At 44.7% G+C, this 24,568-nt stretch overlaps 1 protein-coding gene across 7 annotated transcripts in view; it reads left to right on the forward strand.

Moving 5' to 3' along the window:
* The window catches only part of SLC15A2 (solute carrier family 15 member 2), a 57,237-nt gene extending 32,940 nt beyond the window's left edge, over positions 1–24,297 (forward strand). For 6 of the 7 annotated variants that reach the window (XM_068687491.1, XM_068687494.1, XM_068687492.1 and 3 more), the window contains 11 exons: positions 378–410; positions 1,483–1,571; positions 3,245–3,326; positions 5,229–5,354; positions 6,063–6,227; positions 8,592–8,638; positions 9,855–9,965; positions 11,361–11,457; positions 13,731–13,877; positions 14,918–15,022; positions 15,529–24,297. In XM_068687491.1, coding sequence (XP_068543592.1) covers positions 378–410; positions 1,483–1,571; positions 3,245–3,326; positions 5,229–5,354; positions 6,063–6,227; positions 8,592–8,638; positions 9,855–9,965; positions 11,361–11,457; positions 13,731–13,877; positions 14,918–15,022; positions 15,529–15,705 — 1,179 coding nt within the window. In that variant the 3' untranslated portion in view covers positions 15,706–24,297. The remainder of the gene's footprint in view (positions 1–377; positions 411–1,482; positions 1,572–3,244; positions 3,327–5,228; positions 5,355–6,062; positions 6,228–8,591; positions 8,639–9,854; positions 9,966–11,360; positions 11,458–13,730; positions 13,878–14,917; positions 15,023–15,528) is intronic. The other variant, XM_068687490.1, reaches the window with a different exon arrangement.
* The last annotated feature ends 271 nt before the right edge of the window (positions 24,298–24,568 follow it).

A 24,568-nucleotide genomic window follows, 5' to 3' on the forward strand; every position in this document is an offset into this window, starting at 1 on the left:
GGATTTGGGCTTTCCATTAGAGAAGCAGAGGAAGGAAGCTCTGGATTCAGGTCCCAGCTTGGACACTAACGTGCCTGCTCCTCACCACTCACCTAGGTCAGGGCTCAGCCAGTCTGAAAGATGGGTTTCGGTACCTGTGGCAGGCGGTGTCCCAGCTGCCATATATCAAGGGCTGAGCACAGCTTGCTTCTGCAAAAGGATTCTTATCCCACTATTTGTCTTTAGATGACAAGTGTCAAGTGTCAACGAAAAACATTTGAGGAAGCCACTTCTGCTGCTAAAGCCTATCCTGTGGGCTGGTTGCTTGTTTGCCATCAACCACATATGCTGTCATATCATGGTGTTTATGAATCACTTGGAATGTCTTTTTGTTTCAGGGAATATATGTCCTTCAGCCTGACCAAATGCAGGTAAAAATACTTTAGGGTAGGAAATTCTTTTAGAAATTCCTTTTCTCTCTCATTCTTACTTTTCTGCTGGGACCAGTGGCCCATTTCTGCTCCTTTTGAAGATAACAGCAGTGCTCCTGATAACTACTGTGCTGTGGACTCTTGCTTGCTGCTCACTAGCTCTTAAGCAAGCTTATTGACTTGATGTTCAGAAGACCCCAAGGTTGTCCTAACACAGAGGTTGAATCCTGCAGAATAATGCAGAGGTGTGGGGGGATATGCCACTGTAATAGCTCTTGAATAGTGCTGGCATGTGGAGGATACAAACTGTGTATCCTTTTAACATGGCTCTGCACTGGGATCAGCCTTACACCTGAAATATGTTTCCTTCCTCCCTTCCTGCAGGGCAAATGAAAATGTGGAGGCTCTAACACGGTGCCATATTGTCACAGTTGATTACAGTTCCTACACTGAACAGCTCTGAAGAAATACAAGGCTGTTCTGTTCCCCTAAAATTGTCCTTCAGAGCTGAGACTGAGCATCTCTCTCTGCTTGTTCTCCCGTCGCTCTCTGTTTTCTTGCTCTGCCACTGCAGGCTGGCAGACAAGCTCTGCCCTCCCAGGGGAAATGCAGTTCCTGGGGGGTTCCCGTGCTGTGTGCAAGTATGAGAAATTGGCAATCTCACAAAATAGTGCCTGTTCCTCTGGGATTTTGCTTAAGTCCCAAGATGTTTCCATTATTGCTGATCTGTTGTAAGGTCCCACCACAGCCCCTAAGGTTGCCTGCCTCCATTTCAGCGGGTTTTGTACTCTCTAAAAACATAATGCTTCAGTTCTCTCTTCAGGGAAATGGGGCTGGTGATGCTTGCTTACCTCTTGGAGAGGAGGATATGTACAAAATGTATTCGTGCCTGTGAAACCTAAATTGCAGAAGCTGTCAAACAGCAAACTGTGATTATATTTTTAAAGGAGGTTTGAAAGTGTTTGTTCATGTCCTTTATTTAATGGAATTATTTCTGGAGGACAGTGCTTTATGAGTTTAATTACTGAAAGTTGCTTTCTAGTCACTAAACTCCCATTCTTTTGTATTGCAGTTCTTAAATCCACTTCTTATTCTTGTCTTCATCCCAATTTTTGACCTTGGGCTCTACCCTCTGATAAGCATGTGCAAATTTAATTTCACGTAAGTACTTGGGGACAATGCGGATACCTCAGCTCTTCCTCTTTTGCAGCAAGTGTGCAGAAGAACAGCTTTTAAGAAGAAACACAAATTTCTATTCACCCTTCCCAATACTTCTGCTTCTGCCTCTCTGGCAGCGTCACCATCTTCTGTAGGCCCTGGAAATTCCAGAGGGGAAAATTCAGTGGTGTTAGATTTTGCTCTATCAACGGATTTTCCCTCAAGCTGATATGAACAGTCCCTTTTGAATTTGATCAACATGTCCTTCACCTTATCTCCTGTATCATTGTTAAATAATTCCCTTCCTGAAGCTTCCAGGGGGCGAAACTCACTGTCCCACATGGGCTGTGTGTGGTCTTGTGAAGGCAGGTTCCACACTAGGATAGGAACCGGTGAGAAATGCTAGAGCAAAACAGTTGTTTCCCAACCATTTTGACCCAATTTATGCATTTGGGGTGTGTGTTACTTCTGAGTATCTCTAGTCTGCCTCTGTGGATTGATGCCCTTTAGCAGTGGAAGTAAGTTATGTGCACCTGCCAGTACAGATCTAGCTGAAACAAACCAAGTTTGTGTGCTCCAACACCACTCAATGTGAAATAAAGTGTAGAAAGAGGGAATAAGTAGGAGATTGGCTTCAAAAGCCCCAGCTTGGCAGAAAAATTCCTGTCTGATGACCAGTTCACAGAGTAGCTCACCCAGCAGCACAAACCCATGCACTGACCAGGACTGAATGCTCTTTCTGTCCCCTGGATGCCAACAGGCTCCTACCCAGTTTAGCCATAGATGTGGCTGTGGAGATACTGTAGTCTTCAGGGTTTTCGTCTGTGTGGCTGCGCTACACAATCTCAAAGCACAATTTGAGGTCAAAACCAGTTTGTTTTTTTTTTTTTACAAGATAGAAACAGTAAATATGTTCTTATCCCAGGGCACATAACTGAGAGACAGAATTTGAGTTCATAATCTGGATTTCTCACATCCCTGTCAATCTAGAATATGAGTTCAGACCACTACAAGGAGCAGAAAACCACAGAATCTAGATCCACCTTTGTTTCAAATCTCAACAACTCAGTGGACCTGCCTTTCTGGACCTATTTTACACCCTTTTATATCAGATTGTCTCACATAACTCTGGCAGAGTTGTACTAGTTCTGCACCAGTTTCAGAAGCAAGCTCCTTATTCTCCAGAAATGTAAATCTATTGGCAGGAGAAATAACCCAGAATGATGACACAGATGGTCAGAAATGCTGATGACAAAAACTATACATTTTTTCTGCTCTTCATTCCTGCTGCTAAATAGCATGCTACTTATCTTTTGCCTTTCCCAAAAGAGACTTGAAGATGTGTCATTTCTACTGCTCCTTCCAACATCACAGGTTAACATAATGCCATGAGCTACTCCCACTAGAAGAGCTAGGAACAAGATTATATGCAACTTGCAAGCACAGAGCTTTTTTCATGGCATATCAGTTTTAATTGGCCTCAGTGCTGGCCTCATACAGAAAAATAGAATAGTTTTAAGTTAAATGATTGGCAATTTAAACAGCACGTCATCCCTAGTTCCACCTGTTGGACAGTTTATTATGTGGTTTTGGCACATCTTAGGCTCGAAGGAATTATATTTTATATTTTAAATTACTTTCTTTTCTTAATGGCACCTCTTTCATTTGCTCCATAGGCCTATTAAGAAAATGGCAACAGGTATGATCCTTGCAGGGATGGCGTTTGGACTTGCAGCTATTGTAGAAGTCAAAATAAATGTATGTATAGCACAAGAGATTCCTCAAAAATACTTGGCTTTCCCTCGGGTGTTTTATTGATGCCTGTTGGATAATCCTTTTACCCGTTGTGATCCTGGATTGTCACCTTGAGTTTGTTCTTTACAACTAAACATACCAATCCAGTTGCTAATTTAAATTCTTACTTTCTGTGTCTGTCTGTCTGTCTGTCTTTCTGTGTCTTCGTCTCTCTCTTTTTCTGCTCTTTGCAGTTTTGCTGTGCCAGACACCTGTATTGGTCTATATTCTATAATTCCATCACCAGTGCTTGACAGACACCTAGTTAATGCTAGAGATTAATTCCCCAAAGGTAGTCCGTTCTCTCTTCTATTTCTTGCTGTAGGTTGCCTATATTTTACCGTTTCAGTTTATTTTATTCCTTTTCTACTTTGGCTGGGGATGTGTTTTTTACACAATCAATTCATTCTCCAGTGAAGCGGGTTAATGCAGTCATGGACACCAGGGGCTGCTGGCCATCCCCAGACAGAAAACCAGCAAAGCTCTTGTAAATTCAATGTTAGCCCCTGCAGATTTGTGCCATTTGTTTCTGGCCCGCGACCAGCTTTGTGCAAACTTTGGCTGACCTTTGGCTTAAGAAAGATACAGTAGGATTAATTTTTAAAGCTTTCCATGTATACTTAAAGTGTTCTGTTACAGAGTGGCTGGCACACAGCCCTGGATTAATATTTGCTGGCTCCTCAGATGAATCCATGGATGAGTCTGCCATTGCAATGAGGCTGTGGGCTGAGGTCCTTTCTGATCTCTTTTCTTGAGCAATGAAATGCGCTCATCGCCAGCCATAACAGCCCTCTCTGAGCACTGAAAGTCTGCTCTGGCTGTGGGCAACTCATCCAGGCAGAGGCACGATGAGTTAGATGTTGCCCCCTGCCTATCCATGGAAATTTTACCCTGACGGCCACTAAAAGCTCCAGCAAAGAGGCACGTGTGATGGCCCACCTTGGCTTGCTGTGGGTAGTGCAAGTGAAGAGCCACAGTAGTGGGATTTGCTGAATATTAAGATTGAGAAATACATGGAAGACAGTGTCACCCTATATTTTCTGACAGTGGCTCCCCTCCAAGCTAGGTTCAAATTACCCTGCCTTCCTGAGTTACAGGATGAGATAGAAAAAAAATGATAGCTCTGATTTATCCCTGGCAGCTACCTGAAAATAAAGTGAGGGGAAAAAAAAAATATATATATATATATATATAAACAGCAACAAAACATAAAACCTCAACAAAATAAAAAAATAGTTTTAGATCTGCAGTACAAGGCTGACATTGACTGAAGTACTCCTTCTAGGGAAAGACTCCTGGCAGAAAGAGATACCTGTGTACTGCAGGCATTATCTTCCCTTTCCTAGAACACAGGCAGCAAGGTCTGTGCTGAGGTAACATGGTGTCGTGTGATGCAAAAGCACCAACTACAGACATGGAGCTGGACTGGGATTTCCAAAACTGCTTAGTTTCTGGCCTAATTCTTTTCCCAGTCACCGACTGCAGTGGGAAAACAATTATTCTGGTCCCTGCTTTTGAAATCTATCACAATTCTTCCTTTCTGATGTGGCATTTGGTTAAATCCAGGCACTTGGGAACTGTGTAATGAGAGAGTGGCACTGTTCTACCTGCCCAGCAGCTGTGTAGCCTCTACATTTAGTGGTGTGAAGAGCAGCCTTTGTGAAGAAGGGTAGGTTGGCTATTGAGCTACTCCGAGGAAGCCTCCCTAAATAAGATTTATGTTGAGTTTTCTCTCAGTGCAACTTCTGATGAGGAAGGGATGGAAAAGTGTCATTACAGAGGAAGACTATTATGACTAAAAAGGAAGAGTTATTAAAACACTAATAAAGCATGCAGATGGCACTTAAAGCCTTTTATTTTAATTAGGAAACCGATATGCCTCAACTTGTCCCAAAAGAAAGTTTAATTCAGGTCCTGAATTTGGCAAAGAACCCCGTTCAAGTGACAATCCAAGACCAGGACCTATTTCAGCAGCCTGTGGAGGCTTTTCAGGTAAGTGTGTTTGTGAGGATGGCACACCTGACTTGCATCCCATTGAAAAAGGGTGGTTTTTTTTTCAGTCACTTACCCATAAAACCCCCAGATGCTAGAGCTTGCTCTCTTCCACCTTAGAAGTGCATGGGAATGGCTTTGGAGAAGGAGCATGCTATCTCTGACTAGACAGAAAGGGAAGGTTTGGGGAAGTATTTTCTTGACAAAGGATGAAATGGCTAAAAACATTCACCTAGAATTAGGAATAAAGGAGGAATGTCCCAATACGAGGCATTCAGATCACATCTCTCAGTGCTCAGACACGATCTGGACATTGCTGTTGGGAACTGGATGGCATCTGAGAAGTATTTACCTGCAAAGGGGGAAAGAAATGGGAAGGTAGTTAACTGGGTATGGGCACTGCAACTTGTTTCCTACTTCAGCTTCCAGATTATTTCCAGGTCAGCCTATTTTGGGTCTCAGAACAGCAGTCTGTTGGCCACCAGCTGCTTGCCACATTTTAGATATGGGTTCACTGGGGTAGAACAGGGCCAAGGAAAGGGGAGCTCTGTGTGTGGGAGGTTCCCTGGCCTTTGGCTTACAAATTGCAAAGGAAGCTACTCCAGACTCTGAGCTGACCATCCTGAAGCCTTCCTCATGTGAAGAAAGTGTGTAACCAAGTTTTTTTTTTTTCCTCTCTTTTTTTTTTTTTTCTTTCTTTCCCTACAGGACCCAGCTGAGTACTCAAATTTGATATTGAATGGCGAGCAACAGAACCTTCACTTCATCCTGCAACATCAAGGATTGTCTCTCACTTTTAACTACACCGTGAAGGAAAAATCAGTATACAGCTTAATTGTTTTTGAGGCAGAAGGAAGCCTATCAAGTCGCCTAGTGAGTGTGGGAGTGAAGTGTAAATACAGTATTAATTCAATGGCTGTGATGATACAATGGGTAATGGGGTAATAGGCTCATTAATTCATTTGCTCAGTTGCAGTGTCTGTCTGATTGCTCTCAGATGCTCTAAACCTGGCTTCTTAGCTGGCGGCACTGGATCTGTACACATTTCTGCTGGTTGATTAATAGAGGCGTTATGGCATCTGAGAGTTGCTAGGAACACTTTAATCCAGTGAATGCTGCAGTGGGAGAGCAGAGTCATGCCTGCTGGGCAGCAGAGCTTGTGAAAGCTGAGGAAGCCGAGAACCAGAGATTTTCCCCAAAAGATGCTTCTATAAAGCGAAGATGTTAAAGAGGCTCTAGGGCTGGGCACGGAATAAAAGCATCAGAGGAATGACTCTGGGCTTAGTTATTACAAGTGTTTAGTGAAAAAGCACAGAAGGCCCATTTGTTTTGTTGAACAGAATAAATGATTAAGCTCATTTCCGGCTCTGCTGCAGAGCTGCCTTTGTTTGGACTTCTGTGTATTGCTGCAATAACTGTAGAGACGTATATGGGGTATGTAGGGCCAGATTCTGATATCTTCTGAATGCAGCTGTATGCCAAGCAGCTGTCTTAAAATGAATGGTGTCATTCCATGTTGTGGTAGGTGTGTGTGTGTATGCGTAAAAGCCATCAGAATCTGCCCTTGTACTGAGACACCAATTCTCTTATTCTCTTAGCAATTCCTCAGCCTCCTGCCTTGCGGAGTTGCCACTGCAAAGGCTTTCAATATTGTGTAGTAGGAATCGTGTAATTGGTTTTAAAAATGCAGAGTTTCAAGAATTTATTTATTTTTTTCCTTATTTTTTTTTCTCTTCTGTTTTATGGTTTGGAACCCGGGGCTCATTTTCACACAGTGCTGTTAAGTTTCCCTGAGACCCTGATGATTGTGTGCTGTTTCCTTTAGGAACTGATACTCATACACTGATTTTCATACAGTCGCTATGAAAAGAAAGACTGAGACAGGCTGAAGCAAAGCAACCTCTGAACCTCAGTGCATTTCTGTGCTGCCCCAGCTATCTAGCCTGCCCCTGGCATGGGCAGGCTTCCATGCAGCACTGTTGGGTGATGCTATTGACTTGTCATTCTCAGCACTAGATAAGGGAGGTGTGGAAGACAGTGTAGTAAATTATACTGTCCAACACTGCAACACGAGGCGGCAATGGCAGCATCACTGCTGTGTTGTGGGGCTTATCCTTGAGTGGCCATGGGCCATGCCAGTTTCCCCCAAACCCATGCTAGATTTGCCTCCCTCACTCAGGTGAGGATGCTTCCTTGGAAGGATCCAATCTGAAACTGGTTTCTTCTCCTTTGTGGGTGGTTGAGTGGGCAGCAAATAAATTTGAGAGCTCTGGGGATCATTGATGAAAGTGAGTAATAATTTGTCTAGCCCGCCTGCAATGAACTAGTGTGTTAATCCCCATGTGCCTCCCACTGAAAGAAATGATGTTGTTGTTTATTATTTATTGCTCTGACATTTATTATTCACTATGGCTATTCATTATTTAGGGCATATATTATTTCTGGATCAGCATATCACACTGAAGTAGAATAGACATTTTATAGGGATGCTGAAATTTTGGATTCTTGCTTAGAAGCTCACGGTTTAACACCAGGAAGAAAGCTTGAAGGAAGGGCTAGAAAATTTGGCAACCAGGTTGCCAATCCAAGGATGTGCCTGCAGAGATTGCAACCACAAAATAAATCAGTGCATCTTGGTGTCTCCTGCTCTCTGCCTGCACCATGAGACATTTTTCTCTCTTGAGTACTGAAGGTCAAGGAAAACATGAGCGATGCATGATGATCAGAATAGTATCCTAATGTTCCCTGTTGGCTTTAGGCTCTGCGAAGCCAATGAGTAATCCAAGAATAACGCTCTGGAAGTTAGGCAATTTGCTGTTTTTGTAGGAATATGGCACCTGTGTTTAGTTGTAATTAATCACTGAAAAGTTAACATGGATAATGCTCTGTTGCTATCTTCAGATTGAGACAAATACTTATTTTAGAGGGTGTTAGATGCCTCAGTAGAAGGATAACTGGCTGAAACTCTGTAGCTTGTGTTGTACAGGAGGTGAGAAGGAACATACAATCTCATCTTAAGCCCTTGGTGGAGCTGAAATTTTGCCATTGGTTTCATTGTACCAAGGCTTCACTTCTGTGGCCTGATATAAAGCTTACATGAGAGTCCAGTCAATTTCCACAGGCTTGTAACACATGTAATTCCACAGGCACAGGCATTTTCTCTTATACGTTGTTTATCAGGCTGTATTAATGCAGATATTTGATTTTTTTATTTTTCTTTTTTCTTCCCCTCTTTAGATTACAGACTTGAAAGCAAAGCCAGAAAATGGTTTGGCAGCTGTTAGGTATGAATGGCTCTTTTTGAGGATTCAAGGGAGGTGGGGTGAGGGAAACTGCTTTTGTCTAATACAAATGGTATGCACCATAGCCTATGTGTTCTCGGGTTAAAATGTGGTCCATGCTTCTTCTGCAAGAAAAGATTTAGGTGTCAGAGTACTCAGTGTGCCACCTCCCACACTCACCACACGGAGCTGAGTGTTATTGCCATTTACTGCCTAGGAGTGGCTGGACTGAGATGACAATGTAAAAGATTCCCTCCCCTGGGAGGGCGATACATTCATCCCCCTGTGTCCCATCTCTTTGGGAAAGAAAGGGAAGAAGCATTCTAGAAAGGAGCTGCTGCCGTTTGTCCTCTGCAAACTGGCCCAGCCCATGACATTCACTTATCTCATCCGACCTCACGTACAAATTTGTACTGAAGTGGATACAACGAGAACAGTATGTTCGTAGCCCTGTGTTTGTGAAGGCTCCTGCTGACTAAACAGCACCTTGGGGAATTGATCAATACCCACAGTCAGGAACTTTTTTTTATTTTCCTGTGAGCATTTTTTGACAGAATCCTAGAACTTTCTGTTCAAAAATGTGTGAGGAGGTTTAACTAGGAAGACATCCATTTCCCCCTCTAAAGTTACTTTCATAAAGCCCTTGCCTGTCTTCAGGGATTTCCCCTCCATTTCAATAACCGAAAACCAAAATATTTTAAAACATAGATCACATTAAAAGTGTTTGGTTTCACTAACAGCCCCAAGCCTCTGCCTTCCCATGGAAGACTGTTTTGATGAAAGCACATTATTTTGCTAGAAAACTCATTCCCACTAGTAGAAACTCCTTGGAAAGTATTCCAGCACAGTGCACACACCCATCAGGACTCCCGCCTTTATAGTTTCCTTGGGGGCACTGGGGATCTGTCCTCTTGATCATATACAGGGGAAATCTCTGAAGGTGCCTGAGAAGAGATTGCTGGTAAGTTCTACCTCACAAGAAGTGGGGGTCACTTTGACAGGGAGAAAATAAGAGGGTAAAATTGCACAGCAATAGGGAAGCTAATCTTTAATTGAAAAACTGGGCAATGAATCAAGCTAATATTTTGGTAGCTTGCAGGACAAACTAGTATAAGCCTATGGAGTTACAGAATGCTTTGGGATAGACAGTGCATTTCTAAAGTGTCTAATGCTGTGCTCCTCCTGCCCTGTGTGACAGCCTAATATGCTTTCATTGCAGATTCATCAATGGTTTGAGCCAAGATGCCAACCTCACCATTGACAGCAAACAGTTCGTTGCTGTTCCGAAAAACTACGGTGTTTCTGAGTACTTGCTGCTAGAGAGGGACAAGTAAGTTTCCCTTGCTGTGCTGAAGGTCCTTGTTGAAGCCTTTCCTTGGATACCATGGGGCTTTTCTCAGGCAAATAGCAAAAATTTCATTACTATTGTCTTGGCATTTGGTTGTGTGGGCAGATGTTTGTAAAAAAGCAGAATTGTCATCTCTGTGCAGAGCAGGTGCCCTGGACCACTTGTGTGTGTACAGAAGCACTATGCATTTAGTCTGCAAAGTGTCCAAGTCAAAGGATAGCAGATCAGTATCTCTGTGCATAATATCTAGTTGAATAGATTCAAGTTCCAAACAGTGCCTGGGATAGTTCCCTTCCCATGGCCGTTATTGCTTTAAGATAAAATCATCGGGAACAGAGCTTGAAAACATTTCTGCTACGACATGAGAGTAATGCCATCCTAATTTAGGCAATGATTTTCTTAGAGTCAGGTCAAAGGAATCTTGGGAACCCAAAAAGCTTTTAGAAGAAGTCCAAATACAGGGCTTAGCTTTCTCTGACCTTTTATTCACATTGTGCGTGGGGTTGGAGGGAAGAAAATGTCCATTCCTGTGCAAAGTAAGGTGGGAGATGGAAAAGTCCCCTCTGCCATGCACCTGCTCTGTTTTGATATTCTCTCAGACCTGAGGTCTTTATGTTAGGATGCTCTCAGAGAAAGACCAATTCATATTCCAGGCCACAAAGTGTTGGTATGTGGGCTGGTAACACTGAGTAACATCACACAGTTTTGCAGACTGGGCTTGTTAGACAGGAGCTCCATATGGCCTTGGTTTGGCAGCACTGGAGCTGGCTCCTGGAGGATATTTCTGGCCTTTGCAATGTTTCAAAAGCCTCATGGCTTTTCTCTGCATCAGCTCCATCCAAGATACTTATTGCTGCAATTTAGAAGGATGTAGCAACCACTGTGGCAATGCTGTTGAGCATCTGTGCTGCTTTACACATTCAAAACCAGAAGAACAAATACGATGGCTAACTTGTTCTATTGAAAGGAAGCAATAGCTTCACCCATGGTTTCTGGGTGTGTAGCTCTGATTTTCTGAAGGCTGCCTGAGCCCGGCTAACTTGTCTGTCCCTAGATAAGTGTCTGGTTCCTAAAGGAGTGAAGAAAAACTTGAAAGTAAAATAAATCTGGGGGAAAAGAGAAATCCATGCTAGGAAGAAGCCGCATTTAAAAATGCTAGTAATAGCCCGGGTCATTAGGTGAACTCTAGTCAGTGTCTAAGTATTTCTGGAAGGAAAATATGGCAAGAACTCTAGAGATGCTCTGACATTAACATGACTGCAGCTTTACATCGTTCATCCTCCCTAGTCCATTGTAGGGGCATTTTTGTTAGCTGTGCCTTGTGCTTTTTGTCTGTGAGAATAACCAGAAAATGCTGTGCTTCATCCTTGTATCTAGATACAGCAATGGAAAATGCATAACTGAAATGGGGGAATTCACCCTGGACCTCGGGCTGCTCGACTTTGGCGCATCGTACACCGTTGTGGTAACTAATGTAAGTGACCTGGTGATGGTAACAAGTGCCTTCTGCTCTGGTCTCTGGCAGTGCTTTTGTTCTTATGTTGGTGACTTTCACTTGCTTTCTCCACTCAGCAAGAACTAGGCAGTAGCCATTTGAAGGCAGTCCATTACTCAAGGGCTAGTAGATGGTTTTGGCACGTATACAAGCAAAGTGAATGGGTACTCAGTCCACCTTAGGCTGTGATTTGCCAGATCTTGCAAGCTACACAAGAAGTAAGGTATTTTCCTTGATGGAAATCCTCAATGTAAAATTGCGTGGCCTGCAGTTTGTGCCAGCACATAGCAAAGAGCTACTGCAGACACTGCCAAGAGCTAATGGTGCTTATGGTCTCTAAAATACCGTACCTGGTAATACCTCACACCTGAGGAACTCTGCAGAAACAGTTTGCTTTATCCTCACATTTCACTTACTGACCTGAAGGCTGATCTTCCAAGGCTGGCAGACGTGCATGGGAAGAAGAAAAGGGCAAAGTGCTGATGGAGGTTGGTGAGATTGTTCATCTGTTTTTCCTTCTCTCGCCCTGTACAGCTCATTTGGAGCTCATTGTAAAGTCAAGGCATGGCTTTCTGAACAACCCAGGGGTGTGAACATCGCAGAGGGTGGAATCCTTTGCCTGCCTGCCAGCTTCTTAGGCGCGCTGCTCCAGCTCTGGTCCAGCTGGCAGGAGCCACGGAGATGAACGTGATCAGCTTAGTACCCACTTTAACCTTTCCACTGCACGGGCTCACAGACAAACCAGGTCTGACAGGACACACTGCTAAGCTGCCCTCTGGGGCTTTGACTACTGTGTTGTGATGAGCAGAGCAAAGTGCTGTCAGCTACTCCCTGGCAATAACATCTCCCTGTTGGGCAATTAATGGAATCTGTTCATGTCTGCGGAGTCCAAATATGTAGGGGGAAAAACATAGCTGCAAAACACCTGGCTTTTTTTTTTAAACTCCAGTAGCTGGAATGGGATAAACAGTCCTGGAGGGAACAGGCAGATGCTGCCCTCTGTGAGTGCGGAGATTTATGTACATAAAACACACACACACTTGAAGTGATATGGGCCAGACCCTACCTCTGTGGCAGCAAGCCTCCTTCCACATGATGAGAAGCTGCATTTAGTTTCATGAAGAACATTAGACAAAGATCATTGCCCCAGAGCCTCCAGTAACACAGCTGAGTCAGGGCCAGATGAGGTAGGTGCATCCCACATTGCTGTGGGTAAGGATCCCGTTTGTGGTCCTATCTACAGAAATCCTCTTCGTAGCCGTGGCTGCTCAGGGGTGGCTCTGTGCTTCAGCCCCTCTGGGTCTCTGTTTTTCCATCTCTTGTCCTGTAGTTTCATTCTTCTGTAGAGAGTTAGTTTGCTCCAGGCCAAGATAATTTTTAATTGTTGCTGTGATTTGTACTGTGCCCTGCTCCTCTGCTGGGAGTGCTACATCCAATACCAAGACTCCAATACATTAGTCTGCTAATGTGGCTGAACTGTAATACTTAAATCATGGGGATGCTGCCTTCTACCCAACCTTTCTCAGTGTGTGGTTATAGTATGGTGCTCGTGACATTTGTTTATGGGCTGAAGAGCAATGCACCGCTCTCCTCTTTTAGCCTTCTGAAATACACTCCCTTGATTTGCCTCCCTGTGCAGTGATCAAGTACATTTCTTAAACATCCCTTGTATTTTCCCAAAATACTCCTTAAACACAAGGTTTTATGCCTGAAGTCATTTCGACCTAGTGTTTTCCACACTGCTTGTCAAATCTCTCTCTGACTCCCTATGCATCAGAGGCAGTACTAATTGCACCTAGGAAAGCAAACAAAAGGAATTAGGAATGCAGCTACGTTAACTATCTGAACACACCTGATATGGGACAGCCTATGCTGCTCTTTGAATTCCTGGAATGGATTTGTTTGTGTGTCACCATTATAGTGGGGGAGTTGTACAGTGCTGATGAAATGGAAACAGTGGCCTTGTAGGTGGAGTGAGCGCTGGCCAGCCTGCAGTAACTCATGCAGCTCTTGCAGCCCGTGAGCTAGCTGGGACATCTGCATGCTGCCACCTGTGCCCTGTGCAGTAGGAGTCAGCCTACTCCCAACAGGCTTGGATATGGCAGGGATCAGGCTCATATTTTGCTTCCAGGTCAGAGCTTTGCTTCCGTCTTTACTTTAAGCTTCATTTTAATACATTTTCTGTTGCAGTCCAAGCTGGGAAGGATCTGATCTTTCAGCAGCTAATCAATGTGTCTTTGTTTCCCTGTTAGGTTTCTGGAGATGCTGTTAAGACATGGAAGTCAGAAGACATCAAAGCCAATAGTGTCCATATGGCTTGGCAGCTACCACAATACTTACTAATATCTGCTGGAGAGGTGATGTTCTCCATTACGGGTCTGGCCTTCTCCTATTCTCAGGTACTCCACTTAAAGATAAGAGGCTTACAATTAGACTTTGGGATTTATTCCTGTATCTGCCATTGACTTGCAATACGTCCTTTGGCATGACTTTGGCTTCCTAACAATGTTATCTGTTCTTCAGCTAAAAGTAGGATTATAAAGCAGCTTGCTGGGTGCCTTCAAGCTAAATTCATTCATACTCTGAAGATAGCTTTTCTCAATTATACTCAGGAAACCCCTTTTCTGGTAAAGCTGAGAAAACAGAACAGAAATGGATAGAAGTTAAATTTAATGGGAAAGCTCTGAATGCTGTAATGCCAGGTTTTTCTCCCAGCAAGAAAGTTTTTCTCCCAAATACTTTGGGTATGTATTTTTCAGTGAAAAAAAATGCAGAAGTATCTCAAGGACTACAGGGTGGCATGGGGGCTTGGAAGCTGCTTTAAGGTGAGAGATTGAAGGGGTAATGAGAATGCAGTGGATAATTTGATTGTGGTGTACTAGGTTGTCTGTGGAGAAGGTTTATGAGCAGAGACGACTGAGATATTGCAAGATCAAAAAGCAGAAGCTACTCACATTTGTCCTTGGGGAGTACATTGCAGATGTTTATTAATGAGGGTGATTAATCCAGTGGGACAATCTGTTGTGAAATATAGAAAACCTTACATCGTCAGGAAGCTTAACATCAGGATCCAGCCTCTTTTCCAAAGATGTGCAGCCACAGGGCACCAGGCTTCAAGCTTCAGAACTTGTGCGAGCCGTCAGGCTTCCCAATTTTACAATTTCAGCTGATGAATGTTGGGGGTGATCAGGATCCAGCTCTGCAACAGCAGTGACTTTTCCTCCTTCTTGTTATGGATGACATGTTTTGAAACCTCCTTATATGCAGCTGTAGGACGTAATAACAGAGGAAGCATTGTGCGGAGGAAATTCCACCATCTCCTCCTAGGCTGGGTCCAGGGATGCTTGTACCTGGCAGGACATCACAGGGGAGGGGTGGTGGGTGAACTGGACGTGGGGGCAGAGCACTGCAGGCACTGACCAGACCCTTCTCTTTTCAGTCTCCAGCCAGCATGAAGTCGGTGCTGCAGGCAGGTTGGCTGCTCACGGTGGCTGTTGGGAACACCTTTGTGCTCGTCGTTGCCCAGGCTGCACCAATGGCACAGGTATGGTTTGGCGCTTTCAACAGAGCCAATGCTTTAAAACGGGCCCTGGGTGGTACTGCTGGATGCCTGTGCTCTGGAGACACAGCTTCTCTGCCCAGTCCTGGGCTCCTGCATGGGGTTCTGGCAGTCTGTACCAGCTTCTTTCCAGCCAGGGCTCTGGCTGGAAATTTCAGCCAGGAAATTTATTCTCCCAAAGTCATCCTGTGGGCAAAAAGCCCAGGTAGGTGTACTCCAGTCAGGGCAGACTTGTAAGAAAAGGTTTAATGATGCTAGCCCAACATTACCAGTCTCTTTCAAGGTATAGTGCATATATTAATCATTACACTGTGTCTATACCAGAGAACAGGATGAGAAAGCTTCTACCTTGTGAGCAGTTTTGGATGCTGGGAATTAACTTTAACCTAGTGCTTTGAGAAGCACTTGGAAGTGCAAAGAAACCCTCTGGACTGGGGGTCTGGGATCTCCTGACCTGATTTTTTTTTTCCCCTCTTTTTCTTTCTTCCCAGTGGGCTGAATTTGTCTTGTTCACTGTTCTACTCTTTGCTGTGTGCATTATTTTCTCCATCATGGGATATTTTTATGTCAGCGTGGATCCAGAGGACCTACGAGAAAAGGAAGAGAAGACAGAGACCCCAAGCAGAGGAAACATGATTAGTCTCGTTACTCAGAAAACAAAGCTCTAACACATCATGGGTTGGGATCTTTTTTTTTCTTTCTTTTTTTTTTTTTTTTTTTTTAACTGGGTAGGTGGTAGGGTGAAAGAAAAATGGGGACCATGTTATTTTATTTTATAGCACTGCAGTCTTTATTACTCAAAATGTAGCCACCATCTAAATGGGACAAAATAGCCCTCTATATAAACAGTAGGGGTCCTGAAATCAGAGCAAAATTCCCTGGGAAAGCTCGTCTGGTATTAAATGCGCTTATAAGTAAATACAGTGTAATTTAGAACCTGCCCATCTTCCTAAGCAAGGGATACTTTCCTATGATTTTGATTTAAACATATATTTAGGGCAGCAGGGAGGTAAGGGTGGAGGGCATGCCAGATGACAGCAAAAGCTGCAGATGTTGGGGGAAAAGGATGAAAACCCAGTCTAGGAATAAGGAAATAATAGATGTTAGAGATGATGGAAGATTTTTTTTTTTAATGCAATCATCACTGACTGGAAGAGTTACAATCCCAAAAGGTTTCATCATGTAACTCTCCTTATGAGTATTTCACCCCATTATTGCAAATTATGAATGGCCCTGATTTATGACTTTCAGCTCCAGGCCCAGAAGTAATAACAGGGAATTAAATGCTGCAGGCTCAAATATTCCCCAAACACTACTGAACAAGATATGCATGCTACCATCTCTCTGATACATGCTTTTTTCTTAGAAGTTTGCACTGGCTGATAGTATTCTTTGATTAGACATGATTAGAGAATTGGTTTACACTTTTTTACTTCAGGAATCCAGGCGGTTATTTGCCATCTTAAGCTTATATTGGACATTTCCTTTAACAGTACCTGCCACCGCAAGGTAGGGTATGGCTGTTTTCTCATCTCATGCTTCAGTTATTCCCCACTGGGAGACACACTGCAGCAGTTTCTATAAAATCCCAGGTATCCCGCAGTGACTTAAACAAGGATGCACTTTATCATTTTTTTTCAGTCTACAAAATGAGACCATGGCATATGAGATTTTTCTTTTTCCTACCTGATTTTCTGTCTCTCTACCAAACTCTGGATGTAGGTATTTTAGCAGAACTGTGATATAACTGTCTGATTTTCCTTCCTTACATGAAGCTGTGATTGTTGTTGTTCTGCATTAGAACTATTTCAATCATTGCTGATGTAGTAAAACTCCCAAGCCAGCCCCTGCCATCCTCTGCCACTCCAAGGCTGCAGTTGGGCCAGGTATGACTTACTTTACAAAAGGGCTGTCAATAGGATTTTCAGGTTCACAGAGAATAGATTTTTGATGATACTTTCCTCTTCCAACTTGGCATTGGTTATATAATGAAATACATGTTTAATTTCACTCCTGTTCAGCGTGGTGCTAGGGAATATGCTTAACTTGTCATCTCTGGTACTTTAATGTGCTGCTGTGTGTGTGTTCTTCAATAAGACCGAGAAAACCCCACGTTTTGGTTTGCACCTGGAAGACTCTCAGCCTCAGATTGCTTCCTTTGCTTACCGTCCTAAATGGTCATGAGCTTGCACTACGAGTTCTGCATCAGCTCCTGCCTGCTGTGAAATAACATCTGGGTCTTGCGCCAGAGGGGGGCCGTTGTCATTTATCTGAGACAACAGGCTGCGGGTGTGCGCACGGAAACGCTTAATGTGGTTCGGTCGATGCAGAGCCATTTATTAAGCTGTGGTAGCTGGAACCGGGCAGCTGAACCCTGCGACTCAGTGGGGAATGAAGGGCACTGAAAGCCATCTATTAGGCCATCTGACCTGCGCCTCAGAAGCCAAGCGAGGATTATTCCCTTTGCTCCTTTCTGATATTGTTCTCTTGCCATGAATCTTTGTGTGTGTTCTTTCTCCTCCAGGCATTGTTGTTTTCCAAACCCTGTTTTATGACACACTGAGAATCAGCTCAGAGGCTGCTGAATCACTCTGCTATGATGCTGTTTGACTGGCTTCCAATTTGAAGCGCTAATAGAAAGCATTTCTTCCCCCCCTTCTCTCTGCAAACAGAATAGAAAACCCCAAACTGAAGGAATGGACAGGCTCCAGTAGCACTGAACAGACACGATTTAGAATTATTGGAGCATTTAATTTTTTATAATCCTTCAATTTGGAAGTGTGCTTGGCTTCGAGGGCATATGTGGTGAAAAGACAACCGAAAATTATTGGAGCACTTTCCTTGGGCAACACTTGGTACATCGCAGCTCAGAGTAGCATGAGGGAAAGCAAGGTGCTCAAAGGATGTGATCTTTAAGACTGCATGGGCTCAAAAACCTCTTGACTTTTATGTTTTATTTCCTTACTGGCGACATTACCAGAAGCTGTCACACACTCTGAGCTTAATTTAAAGGAATCATTCCAAACTCGTAAAAGATACATTTAGGATGTCATCTGTATCTGCTTTTTAGGCTCCTGATGCCAAATTGTCCCTTTCCAAACATCTCTGTGTTCCAAACCGTCGCCATAATGCTGGGGGGAGAAAAATTGCAGTTCACAGTTGGGAAGGTTACGAGCAGGAAGCCAATGCTGTAAATAAAGTGCTAACATGAGGCTGGGGGCTGCTGCTGCAGCCCCTCCGGGGAATCTTTTGCCCAAGGGAGTGGAAGGCTCTGCTCATGTTTCTCTTCCAGCTGATGCAGTTACTCCTTCCCCACCGGAGGTCAGCTCCCCTCCGATCCAGCTGCTCTGTTGCTGGCAGGGCCGTTCCTCACTGCCTCTGCTGCAGCTGTAGAGCTTTGCTGGCTGGACCCATTGATCTGAAACGCACCAGCAGTTCGGAGGGATTTTCCCTGGGCGTGCCAGCAAGGACCAGGCTGGGGGCTGTAAGGAAGAGCTGCCCCTGCGTTAGCAGTGGAAGGTTGCAAAACGGCACGTTCAGCATAGCATTTCTATCTTAGATCCATCCTAGGAGCCCTTCCATCACCTTCAAATGGACTCAGGGCAGCATCGAAGATTTCGGGCCTGATTCTGTGCGGTATTGAGGCCTCTGGGTTTTCTGATACGCAGAGAGCCCAGACACAGGGCCACGCTTGGCTTTTAACACCCAGTTTTAGAAAATTATTACTTCTACTGATCCTCAGAATTTGGATCAGAGGGGGAAGCCCAAACTGTGATTGTGTATGTAAAGCTGGGTGAAACCCTGAGGGGAACTAGCAGCCTGCTGCCTGGCCAGCCCTGCCTGCCACCAAAGGGACTCCCAGCTGCTGGGGGAGTTTGCCCTGCAGCTGATCAGGGGAAGCTCACGCCAGCTGTTTCGGAGGCTGACCTGCAGAAATGATCATCTCCAGCTAAGGGACGGTAATGAGCTGATGAAGACCTCTAGGCACAGAGCTACACAAGCCTGCGTGGAGATTGGAGGGGTTTGCTCCGCTGTGGAGGTGTGTACATGTATGTTTGTTTCTCTGAAGGACACGCTCTGATCAAGTTTTCTTTTAGTGCAGCAAACTTCCCTCCAATTGCACTGGCTGCTGTCCAACATGTTTTTTCCCTTAGCAGTTTTTAAGTGTGGCCTGCGTTACTTCCTTCCAGTTTTGCATGAGATAAGCATAAAAATGAGATTTCAAACTCAGCAAAACAACTTCTTGGCTATGAGCCCCTTAAATTTACCTCTTCTTTCTGAGGCACCAGGGCATCGTTAGGTAGCAAGCTGCTCTTTGCAGCTCAAGGGGCTTGCAGCTCTCTTCTTCCCTTTCCCCATAGTCCCCTTATTCCAGAAGTTGTGCTTCATTTGTGATTTATTTTTTTTAAGGCAAAAAGAAGCATCACTTACACCAAGAAGTAACTGTTCTCTCATTAGTCTGAGTCCACTCACATTTTCAGGATCTGGCTCTCTTACCAGGGTGACGCAAATGCTGGTTCATTTCTGCCTGGTCTGCCCTAGACGGGGATGGTAACCAGCAGGTTTAGTTTGGGCCACACGCAGAGGAATAATCTCCTCTCCTCTCTGTGCTGAATTTCTTTTCCTAGCCACAAGAAACATTTTCTAGCAACAGCAGCTTAAACCTGGGAGTTCAGCTTCGTGGCAAATACCACAGCTGCTGACTTTTGGATGGTACCAGGCTCTGCATTTTGTTAGCACGTGTTATTGTGATACGATTCAAACAACAGCATTTAAGAAACGTCTCTGGTTCCAGCTGGCTGTACTCTAGTCCTTCATGTCAACACGTGTGATAAACCTGTCACATATGAGGAGATGTTGCGAGGCCCTTGGGTTTCCTGAGCAATTTAGGATAAAAAAAGCAAAATCAGTGAGGCTGCCTAAGTCCGAGCTGTGGCATTGCTTCCCTGGGGCTTTGTAAGGCATGCTGCCCATGGGCTTTGTAAGGCTTTTCCATCTCTTGCAAAGTGCTTCCCAGAAAGACAGAAATGGGGGATCCTGAAACTTTTTGCCCTAAGGAGGGATCATTCTGTGTTACAGAAATTGCATGAAGGAAAATAATTGTTTCACTTAAAGCTTCTCCTTCCCTGCCATCCCAGGTGGTCAATAAGGAAGCAAACAGGCTGTCTCTTAATGTGCTTTGGATCAAGCAGCTGCTGCATCTCCTCAAGCTCTTTCCATGCTGTGTTTCACTAGAAGATCAACATTATCCTGCCTTGAGTATCTGTAGACCAGAAGATTGCCAGGACGCGGAGCAGCCACGCCACAGGTTCCCACTGCCAGTTGATCAACTCTGATCTCTGGGTTTTTAATGAGTAGTTTTAGCAGCTAGCCTGCAGGGCTCAGCCAGAACTGACCTAAATTTAGGGTAGAACTTAGGACCCCAGAGACTCTTAATCAACAAGGTAAACAACAAAACTCTCAAAACTATCGGTTTAATGTTTAATTAAAATTGCAATATGCTTGCAGAAAAGTCAAAACCCAAAGCAGAAGGTAGCAATTCAGTCTGAGCAATGACGAGCTGCAGCTGGAATCCAGCAGGGTGGCAACTGGCAGCCCAGCCGAAGGCACAAAAATTGAGATAACATCACTTTTTAGATACATTTTCTTTCTTGTTGCATATGCAACTCAGTCTGTTTGACCTGTCCTGTTTGACGTACCCATGTGTGTAAAGAAAAGGAGCCAAAGTGACCTGCAGAAAAGGGTTGTCCTGTGTCATGCTGCCCACGTGGCTGAGGCCAGAAAAGCTTCTCACCCATGGCACCACTGTGTCTGGGCAGGAACCACGCAGAGCCAAGTATCTGGGTGCTAACAGGGCATCTACCCTCAGTTGCTTTTGGATCTGGCCTCTTGTGAGAACCTCGTGTGGCCCTACACATCTTGTGGAGGCAGATAATTCAGAAGCATACGTTATTTATGGTTAGGCTGCCCTTTCCAGCCTCCCACAGTCGCTGGAGACCCTGGAGCTGCAGAGCAGAGTTGCTCCTCCCGGCACAGGGACGCAGGCCAGCCCTGCTTGCCCATGGTGGGCACTTTCTGCTCCTTCTTCTTCCAGCTCATGGGTGACAGGCATCTCCCAGACCTTGCCACGTCATGTGCAATGCTAAAAACATGTGTGTACTGTATGTATGGTGCTGGACACTTTTCCCTGCCTGCCTGGCTTGCAGGTGCTTTCAGCAGGACCTTTGCAGGCACCAGGCAGCCAGAGCAATGTTTGCATTTCACCCTTTGCTGGCTGCTGGCTGTGGCTTTTCTTTTGGAGCTCACGTCTCTGTTTTTCTTCTGTTTTCCCCCCAAAGGTTGTTCTGAGCACCTGCAGTCTCTGAGTGAAATAAATAAATGGCCCTGCCTGTTTGCTGTCAGACGGCCCATCCATCTTTGGTGGAGCCGTGAGGAATCCCCCCGAGCTAACGGTGCCAGTAGAGTCCTTTGTATCCCCACCGGGGGGACTTCCTTGGCCCTTCTTTGCACCACCCGTCTGTACGTGCTGGTTGAAACCCCCGGGTTGTGCTTGCTTTCCCTCAGCCCGCAGCGCTCCTCGAGCTGCTGTAATGCAGGCTCCGAGTTCCCTCTTCTGTCGGAGCTGAAAACTATTAAACGTTACCGAGTGCCTCACAACCAGCTGGTTTTGTGCAGCAAAGGCTCTGATGTCAGGCTGCTCTCCCCAGAGCTCCTTCCTTCCCCTGGCTCTGCGTTTCCTTGCTCTCCTTGGACTCATCCTCTCCTTGCTGAGTCTCACAGTAGCAATAACTCACTCCATGGGAGCTTCTGCCTCCAAATTTTTTTGACCAGTCTCGTGATATTATTCATGGTGACACCCACCACGGGGTTTATCTTGCCTCTTCAGTCTCCAGAGCTGTTCCAGGTTTCTGCTATGATTTCTCTTCCTTTCTCTCTTGCCAATTTTGTTTCCCTCGCCGTGGCTTCCCATTAGCAATGCCGTGCTTGGAGGCCAAGTGCCCTTCATGCCGCAGATCTGCAGGCAAAGTAAACTCAGCAAATCATTAGGGCAGGCTTTGACGGCTGCTATCTTCATCAAAGACTGAGATTAAATGAGGCCCCTTTGATAAACTGATCTGATGGGCCAATTTGGCTTGCACACGTGGTACTACGGGCCTCATGGGGCTTGTGATTAAAAGACATAAGAGAATGCAATTATTTAGAGAGCTACGGGGAGAAGTCTGCAACTCACTGGTCTCTTCTTTGTCAGAACAAAAGAGGAGCCTAATTCTGCAGGGTGGCAGGCAGCCCCAGGAGGTGTCGGAGAGCCCCTAATTGTGGGGGGAGGCGAGGGCACGTTGGTCTCCCGCAGGTTTCGATGCATGTGGTGACGCTGCGGGTGAGATGCCGCTCCGACCATTTCAGTCCCCAAGGCACTTGTCCCAGGAATGAAACCTTGTCCCCTTTCACCCAGGTGGCTGCTTTTTCTCCTTCTACAGTCTCTCTCTCTCTCTCTCTTTTTTTTTTTTTTTTTTTTCCCTCCCTGTCTAAACTGTGGCTGTCTTTGATTGCAGCAAGATAGATTTTGTCTGGGTTTCTTTGCCGGACTCTAATCAAATCCTGACCTGCACCAGGAGCTCAGCGCAATCTGGCTGACTTCCTGCATCAAGCCCTCAAGCCCGGGGCTGGATCCTGACCCACTAGGAAAAGCTCTGTTAGCTTAGGCTCTGAATCAAACCCTGAAGATGAGAAATGTCTGGCTGGACACAAATACAATTTCCTTTTATTTTTTTTTTCTTTTTTTCTTTCAGGTTACTGAGTCAGAGCTAGATGGCATATGCACTTGCAGTAGGGCTATTCTTTTGTCTTCCTTTTCCTTTCCTTTTTTCTTTTTCCTTTTCCTCTTTTCCTTTTCCTTTTCATTTTCCCTTTCCTCTTTTCTCTTTTCCTTTTCCTATTTGTTCTTTCTTTCTCTCTCTCTCTCTCTCTTTCTCTCTTTCTCTCTTTCTCTCTTTCTTTCTTTCTTTCTTTCTTTCTTTCTTTCTTTCTTTCTTTCTTTCTTTCTTTCTCTTTCTTTCTTTCTTTCTTTCTTTCTTTCTTTCTTTCTTTCTTTCTTAGGAGCATTCATGCTGCATTTTAATTTAGAATACATCCAAATAGCTTGAGCTCAAATTGATCTTGTTTTTCAGCCAGAAAGCTTGTTTTTCGTCTATTATAATAATAAATATGCTATTGATAACAGTTTAGGTGCAATTCAGCAAAGCTTTGCAGTGTGCACCAGCTCTGGAGGGCCAACATTTTCTTATTATCCGTTATTGATATGACACTTTGCAAATATTTTACAAACAAATTAAGAGGTTTTCCTTGTGCCCCTCTTAGTTTGCAATCTCAGTCTTTTTGACAGCTAAAGTCAGTATTAATGGTGACCTTGTTTAAAGCAGTTGTTCATTAGCAAGTTTCTTCTCTGAACCTACAAACGCAGTAAGGGAACTAACTTGTGCTGGCACTTTCAATTAAATCCCATCCTCGAAGCATTTTTTTTTAGCTTTATTCTATCCAATTCTCCTAAGCAGAAATCGGATTTGCTTGGTAAAGTGCTTAGACCTGTTATTCAGTTATTCATTTAAGTAGTCATTTTAAATATAGAAGCTTAACATGAAGTGCTGGCAAAAGGAGCTCTTTTTCTCTCCTAGTCCTGGGCTTGCTTGGCCTGCTCAGCCTGCGAGTGCTTTACGAGGCTGGTCCTGTCTGAGCACAAGCGCAGGAGTGAGGAGACCACCCTGAGCCTCTCTAGAAAGGAGAGACCCAGAAGGAGGTGCTTGGGCCTGGTCTTCACTGTGTCACATCTGCCTGGGGAAGGCTGCTGTGCAGTAGTTGTCTGCAGGGGATGCAAGGAGGGTGCTGCACCATGTGGGAAAGCCCCGTGCTTCCCCCTGGGTTTGTTTAACCAGCGGGGAAGCTGTCACAGAGACAGGGGCATCTTCCCGGGGAAGGGAGCAGCAAAATAGAGGCTCAGAGAAAGCAGGAAACAGCCCCTTTGGGGCACGTGCTGGGCGCTGGGCCAGGCGCTGGGCACCGCGCCATTGCTGCCCTGCGGCTCCTGGCCGTGGGCTTCGCGTGCACAATGCAGGAGCTCAGTGGTGTGCAAGCCAGGCGCTGGAGATGAGGAGCGAGTTTGTTCTCCAGAAGAATCACCTTTTGTTAGCGGAAAATCTGTGAATTGGGTTCCCCAAGGGAATAGTGTTTGAAAAGATGATTAAAAGATAACACTTTTGAGGGTTTTTCTTTTTTTGTGTGTGTGAGTGTTTTTTTTTTTTTTTTTCTCTCTTTTGAGTTTGGAAGCTGGATGCCACACATAGGTTTCTCCACACCCGACCTGGAAAGAATATATTTGTTTTAATGCAGCAAAACCCTGGAGTCCCCTTAAAAGAGGAGCCCCCAGGAGTTGTGAAATGCCAAATGTCACACCAGCAAAAATGTCTGAAGTTGGCAACTCCAAGCATAGCACATCACATGGGCCTTAAGTGGAAAAAAAATAATAAAAAAGCCAAA

The sequence above is a fragment of the Anas acuta genome, chromosome 6 (genome assembly GCF_963932015.1).
Source record: "Anas acuta chromosome 6, bAnaAcu1.1, whole genome shotgun sequence".
Classification (NCBI taxonomy): Eukaryota; Metazoa; Chordata; class Aves; order Anseriformes; family Anatidae; genus Anas; species Anas acuta.